Below are 10641 nucleotides of genomic sequence, written 5' to 3'. Positions count from 1 at the left end.
CACATTTCCCTTCATTTAACAATTAAAAAAAGAAATAAACAGAGGTACTTAGAGAAAAAATGGAGTCAATTAACTGGCTTGATACAAAAAAAATAATAATAATATAGGAGACATCAGGGAAAACAAACATGATGAGCAAGAAACTATGAGTAACCAACAAACAGTAACTGAAGGGGAGGAGCATAAATGGAAGACTGAACAAAGACTCGGCTAATCAGCAGAGTGGGAGCAGCTGTGGACAGAAGAATCAAGAAGAGAGCTAGAAAAAGGAGACTGACACAAGAGGCCAAAAGAGGATAAACAAGAAACACAAAATAACTCAAATATAACTAAAAACAACTAGCATAAGTTGTCTAGATAAAAGCTGTCCAAGTCTAAAAAACACAAAATATAAATAAAACAAATGAAAACTCAAAAGGAAAACTAAAACAGAACCAAAACTAAGACAGCATCAGGGTCCTCATGGGGGGCCCACAGCATCTTCTGAAAACAGCACAACTCAGCAGTGGGCTAAGATTGAAATTCATTTTAAAATGACTTTATTATAAAGAAAATTAGGGGTTAAAGGAAACAATATAAATATGCTTATCATGTATGAAGTTTAGGTGAATCCTGACTCCTCCAGTTCAGGAGGTCAGTATTGGTAGCCCTTTTTAGGACTCAGTACCTATGAATAGCCCTCAGCCTTAAAAAGGTTGGTGAAAACTGCTTTAGAATCAACGTGTGTTTGTATGATTTTTAATCACTAAAGCGTTATGGAAAAATTCCAAGAGATAAAAAATGTGTTATATTGTGGGACCTTTTTATATTTATAGTTAGAATATTATGATGATTTTAGGTTTTATCAAAAGTTTAGTAATCAGTTGGTCATTGTTTTAAAGTATTTTATTAAGTTCATGGGAATGCCTTCCTGTTGTTTCTCACTATGCTTCGCACCATTCTTGTATGCTCTATTGCATCATGTGTGAGATGGAAGTGTGTTTTGAACTTATAGAGCTGAGCATGTGCTACTGTGCTTTTCATCTGTTGATGAGTACACAGCTGTCAATCACCATTCAAGATATTCTATAGATTTATCAACAGAATCTAAATGTCCTTGTTTCTATAGTATTGCTGATCTACACAGTTTGTGAATGTAATGTCAGCATTGCAATGCATCTGGGCAAAATATGTCATGGAAGCTAGTAAGTGTGGCTTTACTGCTGGAGTCTAGCTGTGTAGTCAGCTAAATTGATAGGTGGCAGCTGCAAAAGGAATTACATTACCTTAAATTACATTCCTTCTACCTTTTTTTAAAGCTTAGAAATGCATAAGTTAAAGCAACATCTTCTGAGCAATTTACATGCAGGAGAAAATGCAGAGGAGAGATCTCTGCACATGCAGCCTCACAGGATGTAACTGGTCAAGTGGAAGACATTAATAAAACAGAACTTAGTGTGGAAGTAGATGAAGTAAAACAGAAGTTGGAGTTTGGTCAAAATAAAAAAAGTGAACAGAAATAGTGCAGGTTCTGTTAACACAGACGTGCAGAAATCTACCGCCTGCTGGAGAAGAACAGAAAACAGAAGGTAGAGCAGTCAGGGAAGTAGATGGATGAGCAATTCCTGAAAAAAATACTGTGATGGACATAGCTGATGATGATGTGAAGGTCTTTCATGTTCTTATGGGTGTGTGACTGTGTGATGTATGCTGACCAAATTTGCCCCATATTAACAGGATAGCGTGGTGACCCAGAAGCACTACATTTCTGATCAGTGATTTCCATCCTAGGGTAGTCGTACCCCTAGTGGTCCGGTAGTCTCTCATAGTAGCTTCACCTGATCTGCTCTTATTTTGCTGTGACACCATCCTGAAGAAAAATATAAGCTGTACTGCCGCCATCGACACCTTTTTTTTTTATATGTTTTTGCTCTGGGCTTGTTTTTCTGTGTAGTTTTTTTTCTTTGCTTTTTCTTTCCTGGGTGTGCTCTTTTGTTGCTCTGGTTTGGGGGTTGGTTTTTCGCTTGTGTTTCTTTCTGTGTGTTTCTTTGTTGTTGCCTCCTGTTGGGCTTGTTGAGATGTTGTTTTTTCCCTGGTCTGGTTCTGTTGGAGGTTTCTTCCTGTTAAAAGGGAGTATTTCCTCTCAATTATCGCTAGAAGCATGCTTGGTGTAAGGGATTGGCTTCAAGTCAATGATTCGATGCAAGCAACTGGTTTTCCTTAGATAGGAAACTTTGAATCAATTTCACTGTATGATCTGGTTGAATTGTATCTGCAAAGTGCCTTGAGATGACATGAGTTTTAAAAATGCCGCTATATAAATAAACTGAATTGAATTGAAATGCATTGCAAGGGGTACATGAAAACATTTTATTTATTTGTTAGTAAAAAAAAAAAAAACTGGGATCAGTTTTGCTTTCTGAGGAACAAACTAAAAAATTAAACAAGCTTTTATCAACCGAAAAGTAAGATTTTTCTTATATGTTTGAGTTCAGCTTCAGCTTTGACACTGAGCAAAACCATCCTGAATGTAGAGGACAGCTGTTTTTCACACTTAGCTATCAGGGCTCATCACAGCAGCTCGGGTGTCTTGACGTAAACAAAGTAAAACTAATTAAGTCAGTCTGACTATAATTTCTTTCTGTATTTTGTTCCCAATTCCTCAAGTTTAAATGTGATTATAAGGGAGTTATTCAGATGAGCTCCAGTTTTATACATTATTTTGTATTATTTTTTTTTTATTCCTTACTAACTTCCAGGCAACATATTAATGTTTATATATATTTATTTGAAGTGGAAAGCTTAAAATGCTTAAAAATTAAATGCTCAATTTCAAGGTTTAAGTAAAAATGTTTTTATTATATAATCAGTTATTGTACATTCTACTTTTAGAACATTATCAATACTTTTCACTGAGAGGGGTACTTATGGAAAGACAAATTTCACAAAAGGATACATAAATCAGAAAAGTTGTAAAGCTCCTGTCACACCTTGATGATTTTTCCAGTGTATGCCTCACGCCACCGAATCTTCCGAAACCCGTGCATACGCTGAATTTTTGTTAATGTATTTTTTCAATTTTGGGCATTTGAATAGAGTGTTCATAATGAGTCCAGAGTGTATGTCCAACGACAGCCTAACTAAGCACAGCAGTTTAATGCCCATGAAATGATGCACAAGCTAGTGTCCTGAGGGGCAGGCAATGCCCCCAGAGGTGCATAAAAATAGTTGGTTAATCCAGATATTAACCTAAATTTTGTTTACTGCCCGACAAAAAAAAGAATAAATAAATAAATAAAAAGAAAGAAAGAAAGAAAGAAGGTTTGCAGTCAGAGCAGATTCAGCATCATGTCTGCTAGGAAGTTTGTTGGTAGTGGCCGTAAAAGCAGAAAGGATCCATCACACTCAGTTTCACACTCACGCTATGCTGGGGATGAAGACCACATCATTGGATTAAGGAGGAGAACTGACGCTTCCCTCCTGCAAATCTCCTTTTATATCAAAATGCTGCCAATACGCCATTATAGAGTAGCTGTAAGTTAAAAACACGTTCAGTGGTCATCTGGAACACGTCAAAGACGTTGATATGCGTTGGGGATAAGTTCTTGATACCGTAAGTTACGCTATACCTCACAAAATAGATGATTAAGATGGCCCCATCCATTTAATACAATGGGTTATGATTCAAATTAAAAGACAGTTGAGAACAAACATTCACTGGAGAGTGAATATTGACATTTGATATTTTGACCAGGAATACAATTTAGAATGAAAACCTACAGTGCTCATTGTGTGCTGGATATGTTAACGTATGTCCTTTATTCCTGGAGTTTTATGATGCACATTGAATGTACTTCACATACAGTATACCTTGACTGCATATTTTATCTTCCATTTCTTTCTATACATTATGATCACACATTTAAAGCACGAAAAATGAGGTTCTATTGTGTAGGATTGTGGCCTAATTTTACAAAATAAATTCCAGCCATCCATTTACCATCACGATTACTTCTGCTTGGGTTGCTGGTGAAGCGGGGTACACCCTCGACAGGTCGCCAGTCTATCAAAGGGCAACACAGGGACACAAGAAGACACATAACCATGCAAACACACACACACTCAACCCTAATGAGAATTTAGCCTGACAGTTATATTTTTGGACTGGGGGAGGAAGCCTGAGTATGTGAGGAAAACCCCCATATGTACAGGGAGAACATGCAAACTCGATTTAAAAGACACCATGTCAGGGATTGAACCCAAAACCTTCTTGCTTCAAGGCAGCAGTGCTATCCACTGCAACATTGTGCAGCCCCCAAATGTACTTGAACTAGTTAATTCACAGGTTTGTAAACTTAGTTGATTTTTTGAAAAAGTTAAGATAACAATTTGCATGGATATTTGAAAACAATGTCAGTAAATAAGTTGGAACAGCTAAAAATAAAATAATTGGACCACTTAATATTACCAAAAAATTTCCATCAAAACTAATTTTGTTTACTGTAATTAAGCCTTTAGAGGGAAAATATAATCATGTTTGCTGTACTAAGGTAAATGAGTTGGTTTAACAATAAAATGTATCACAGTAAAGGCAGAGATGGAAAAACTTACAAAGATCCATGCAAATATTTACTTTTCTTTTAGTTTAGCCAAGGTATTGTTTAGAGTGTGCATGTCCGAGCTACAGAAAACTAACAGGGTTCTTGTAAAGTCTTATATCTTATCCTGAGTGATTTTATTAACCTTGAGTGATACTAAAAATGTGGGAAAAACATCAATATTGACCAAGAATGGCTTTGTTGAAACCACCTTTTGGTATATTATGGGAAACAAGCTATTCCATTTACTGTCATCCTTTCTTTTAACTTGTTTTGTATCAGGTACACTTTGTCTCGTATGTCTTGATTTTGTTTTTGGTTTTTTTCCAGGTAATCCTGGTTTAATTGCCTCTGATCTCTCCTACCTGACCACCTGCTTTCTGTTTCCCACCTGAATCAACTACACACATTAGGAAATATATTTAAAATCTGTATTTCTTTTAAAGTATTTTATTTTTCAAATATTTATATTTTTTGTTGTTGTGACTGTAACTGTATCTAACTGTAGCAGTCTGTTTGTTTTACTTTTGGCAGGTACACTTGCAGATCACCTTGTGACAAGGCTGCATGTTCGTTTGCTGTGGAGTGGGAGGGCCAGATGGAAAAGCTTTTAACCAAAACAGCAATGATATCTTTCTGATTCCAACCTCATCACTGAATAACATTGAATCTGAATAACAACCCTGGCTAAATTACAATTGCAAAGTTAATCTAGAATAGCAAATTAACCTTGCATATTTGTGTAAAATAAAAGAGTGCAAAATTGAAACTACATAACTCAGTCCAACATCAAAACTTTATAAAACACTTGAAAAAAAAACTTGTAAATGACAACACAGTGAATGGAAAATGACTTTCACTTGTGAAGTGCTTTTTTTGCCCAACTCTGAGGGCTCCAAAGCAATCATCAGTCATTCATATGACCATCAGCAAAAGCAGTGCTAAGCTACAATGTAGCCACAGCTACCCTCAAGGTTTGGGGTTAGATAGAAAGGATGAAAACACTTAATTCGTCAAGTGCTTCCTGACAACCCCTGCTGCAAGCACTTGTTGCTTCTGTATAACACAGGTCCGTGCGTCACCAGACCTACAGCAAAATGATTGAAGAATGAGTAAGTCTTCTTCCCACTGAGACAAACAAGACTCATTCTGCATGATGTAAGCTGTCAGCCGCTGCTAAAGGCAAACCTTGAAAAATGATTTCCCTGCCCATATATGCACGTATAAGTGCTAGCTTAGTTTGTTACCTAAGGCAAGTTCTCCTGGCAAGAGAATGACAAAATGTGGTATCTGAGAAGTACAAACTTAAAAATTCCTGGTATTTTCTGTTGCTGAATACTTTTCAGTATGGTTGAATAAGCCTAACTATATAGTTCTATTACTCTTTTACTTCTTTTACATTTAGGCCTAAATGTAACAAGCATAAGGCCAAAATACAATCAACCAATATCTCATACTGCACATGTCACTAATATTAACAACAATCATTCATACTTTTGCCCCTTACTTCCTAAGTTTATTAGCAATTCATTTAAAAAAACAGTCAAGCATTGTTTGTTTCTTGGTTTTGTGAAACTAAAGCTTTTATGATAGTAGATAAAAACGAAAAGGGATGATAGGGAAGGCAAATACATGTAGAAAAGGTCTCTTGGTTAAGATTTGAACCTGGGACAACAAGCCTCTCAACATGTAGCAAACATTACTACTGCTTTACCATAGCACTATAAGTATAGATTTTAAATTTGACTGTAGCAAATCACTTACAAATGCAGGTACAGTATTAAACACGCAAATAAACAAGAAAAAGTACTTTTAGGTATAATTCAGATTGTTACATTAATTCCATACTTCTGGAATGACATTTAAGGGTGGAAAAGGTATCATACAGCATTAGTATTATACAAACACAACCTTGCCTGGATTAAATTGATAATGATTTAATATTTTTAAACTGAGGTGCTTTTTGGTTTCCTGTTAAATCCAGAATAGAATTTAAAATCCTCCTTCTCATGTTTTGGCTAAAGCTCTAAATAACCAGGCTTTGATCTTATATCAGATATCTAATACTTCCTTATCTTATTAACAGACCACTTTGCTCTCAATCTACAATTTTACTAGTAATTCCACAAATTTCTAAAAGTAGACTGGTTGGCCTATCTTTTAGTTATCAGGCTCCAATCCTCAAGAACAAAATACTAATTTTAGCCTGTGAGTCAGACACACTATCTACTTAGCTAAAGACGAGGCTTAAAGCTTTAGGTTACTCATGTAACCCCAGTTCTTTGATGACAGATTGAGGTGTTTCACAATTGGAAACACCTTGGGGGAGACCAACTGCTGAAGCCCCAATGGCACCATGTCTGTCAGGTTGACTGTTTCAGTTCTGGAACAGGAATGTGGCGATCTGCTGTCTAAAAAGGTGCCAAAGCTTGCAAGGCAAACCGGATCGCTGTGACTGTAGAGCGTAGGCAAGCCAGGAAGATCAGAGCTGCCAATCTTGCACCAGACGCCATCATTCCCTGTCCACATTGCCCAAGACTATTCCGTGCACAGATTGGCCTGATCAGCCACCTGCGTACTCATAGACTCTAACTTCCCCAACCATAGCATGAATAGATGGTCCTCGTTGTATCAACGGACGAACAGTATTCAGTTCTGTACCTCGGGCCCGCCCCCTGATAATGGTACAGTCAACAGGCTCCTCCTACAATCATTCTAGAATATTTTCTGGCCATCTTTCAAGAAGGGAAGTGCAGGAGAGACACCTCATGCTGTTATAAAAGAACTGTGAGTAAGTTAATTTTCAAATATAAATTTCAAAAAGGTAAACCTACTGCTAGTAGAATGTGTCCTCAACCCTAGACGAGGTTGCAAATCTCTGCTGCTCTGGGCAAGTGAGATGGCTTCCACAATCCAGTGGGACAGCCTCCGATGAGACCTGGCGTGCCCTTCTGAAACCAGCCGATCTGGAACACATGTGCAGAGCTCGAACAAGACATGGCCTATTAAGACTCATGTCCTCTTCAGAGGAAAAATACAGAGGATGGAATGCAATAAGCTCAACTGTAAAGCAGCTAAAAGCAGAATCCACCACCTCTGGCACAAATGCCGGATTAGGGCCCAAACTGTAAACCTGAAGAGATAACAGACAAAGCCTGAAGCTCACTGACTTGTTTCGCTGTGGTCAGGGTAAGAGGCAAAGCCATCTTTAATGAGACCAGTTTCAGAGAGGCGGCCTTTAGAGCCTCAAATGGGAGATGAAAAAACGCCTCCAGCTCAACCGACAGATTCCAAAGTGAAACCAGGGAGCTTGCAACAGGTAGCTTAGGATGCTTACCCCTTCATAAACTGACAAACTAGTAGGTGTTGTCTCCAAAACCGACATGGCTGGCAGAAATGTCTGCCAGATACACCTTAATATTTGAGATGGCTTTGCACTTGTCAATTAACTCCTGTAGGAAACATAAGACATCCGCTACAGAGCACTAAAGAGGAATTACATTTCTCACAGTACACCATTCCTTAAAGACCCAAAACTTGCAGCCATTTTATTTATGAATCAGTGCTTCTATGTTATGCTTGTATGTCTACTTAGATTAGATTAGATTAGATGAACTTTATTGATCTCGCAGCGGAGAAATTCACTTGTCACATATTGGCATAGAAGTTAAAGAAGGTGCAAACAAGGAGGAAAAGGCATTAAGACAATGTATTCTCATTATTCGTATGAAATCGTACGAAAAGTTATGCACCGTAATTTCGTACGTTTTGGAGGTCTTTTTCGTTGTATGCGCATGCGCATCTTACGCACCATTCAATAACATAGAATTTAACATACAATTAACCCTAACCCTGACCCTAACCGTAACCCTAAGATATAAAACAGCAAGCAACGTAGTGAGAGACATGAAGAAGTAATTATTGCACTGTTTTTCCCAGTTTTACATCCACTGCTTTTTTTGTCTGTCTGCCTGTGTATGCGCATGCACTGATCTGTTTTTTTTGAGGAAAAACGTCCAAAACGTACGAAATAGTGTGCATAACTTTCCGTACTATTTCATACGAACTGATAATGAGAATATGTTGATTAAGAATAACCAATATATATACAGTATATCCAGGTATATACAGTATATCAAGATAAATAAGGATTAAGGTGCAAGTGTACATGTATCGCACACAATGAAAAACAAAATAAAAAATAAGAAATAAAAAAATACAAGGGAGTAACACAGAGGTTTGAGGTGTCATATGTAAAATCCGGATGGCTTATATACAGGTGGATTTACTTTAACATTAAAGTGTAGTAGGTAAGGAACAACGGTGAGGTAGTGGTATGACTATTCTATTCACATATATTGCACATTCTGCATATTGCACAGAATTTTGCACAGTTAATAAATAAAAAACTATAATATAGCTGCACAGTGGTTTTTACAGGACTTATTGTGGTTATAGTGCGTTATTATAGAGTCTGGTGGCAGCAGGAATGAATGACCTGTGGTAGCGCTCCTTCTTATTTCTCTTTCCTGATAGGTTCCTAACACATAATCTGGCTCTGTTGGAGGTTTCTTTCTTTCAAAAGAGAGTATTTCCTCTCCACTGTTGCTGAATGTGTGTTTGTTGTGAGTGAAAGCTGTAGAGTCAACAACACAATGCATGCAAACTCACCCAGGGGGAGAGTATCCTGCAAAGTCTGTCATTTGATGCAATCAGTTTTTCTATATGAATAAAGTGAATTGAACTGAAGTAAAAAAATAGGCTAGTCTTTCTTTCATTTGATCTGAAATAATATGCATGATGTGTTTACATATTCAAAGCTTTTAAGCTTTTTAGTTGGCATAGGAAAATAGCTTATTCTTCACTGTCAGTGTTAAAAGAGTAACTAATCCCAACCCCCTGTTTGGTTGTGACGAGAGCACTACTTTGTGAAAAGGTCAGATATTATACATGTACTCTTTTGACAGGCAATGAAAGCAGTCTTTTCTTAAATGCAGTTTGAATGTTGATGAAAACAACTTAATTTATAGTAGCTAAGTTAATAATGCTGTACCTTGTCTTTTATCATTTTGATGTAAGAGCCACATTCATTATTTGCCATAAAATTAGTGGTTACAATATATCAAAGTACACAATGGGTGTTATTGGCAGTTATATAATATATTGCGTTTTCTTAAGTTATGGTTTCCAAGATGTGAAGCATGTACTGACAAGTGAATTAAATAAAAGTTACCTGACTCACAGTATAAATATCTCACTCTGTAAGTGATTGCGTTTATTAAAAGTCACTGAATGATGAAGCAGTAGTTATGCACTGCGTTAGATTTCAGGTCATGTAATGGCATTGCTGATATGTGAAAAGTACTTAGATTACTTTTCAATGAAAAACCAACCCAGTAACAAAAGTCATCATTATGTACTGTAATGGCATTACTTCCACCACTGGTTGTAATTCAACACATATCAGGGTTGAATTTGTCTTACAGTTGTATGAAGTATCAAAATTAACACAACCGATAGTACACAACACATTATAACAACAGCTGACATGGAGCACATCGGCAGAAGCAAAACTGCCATGCACAGTTGCTACCAGACCATCTGAACATCTTTAGTAGCCAATGCCAGTGAAGTGTCTAGCCAAAGAACTAAGATGAGAGGGACTGAGGTCTTGGCTGTGTGTTTTAGGTAATTGTCATGGAAGACGCAGTCACAAGCCATCTTCATTTACCCTACAGAGGCAAAGTTGTTACTGGATACAGTCTCCCAATATATCTTCCCATCCATGCTTCTCTCAATACAGTCAGGATGTCTGCCCTTTGCAGAAAAGCATCCTCAAAGAATGATGTTTCCACTTCCATACTTAATCATGGTGGTGGTGTTCACTGGGTTGTGCTCATCCTTTATATTCCCCCAAAAATGACCAGTGCAATTTAATCAAGGAAGCTCAATTTCTCTCTCTCATTAGACCACACAAACTATTCCCATTCATCACCAGTGTTGCCAACTCAGCGACTTTGTCGCTATATTTAGCGACTTTTCAGACCCCTCCAGCGACTCTTTT

General features: G+C 37.3%; 1 protein-coding gene across 1 annotated transcript in view; it reads right to left on the bottom strand.

Moving 5' to 3' along the window:
- Positions 1 to 7106, bottom strand: part of fam187b (family with sequence similarity 187 member B) — an 18076-nt gene extending 10970 nt beyond the window's left edge. Inside the window, exons 1-2 of the mRNA XM_015390917.1 lie at positions 7020 to 7106; positions 3980 to 4042 (exon numbers count right to left, since the gene is read on the bottom strand). Of these exons, the coding sequence (XP_015246403.1) occupies positions 3980 to 4042; positions 7020 to 7106 (150 nt within the window). The remainder of the gene's footprint in view (positions 1 to 3979; positions 4043 to 7019) is intronic.
- Positions 7107 to 10641: the final 3535 nt, after the last annotated feature.

The sequence above is a fragment of the Cyprinodon variegatus genome, unplaced genomic scaffold, assembly GCF_000732505.1.
Source record: "Cyprinodon variegatus isolate N-32 unplaced genomic scaffold, C_variegatus-1.0 Scaffold518, whole genome shotgun sequence".
NCBI classification, from domain to species: Eukaryota; Metazoa; Chordata; class Actinopteri; order Cyprinodontiformes; family Cyprinodontidae; genus Cyprinodon; species Cyprinodon variegatus.
The sequence above is the reverse complement of the archived record's forward strand: the minus strand, read 5'-3'. Positions and strand labels throughout refer to the sequence as shown.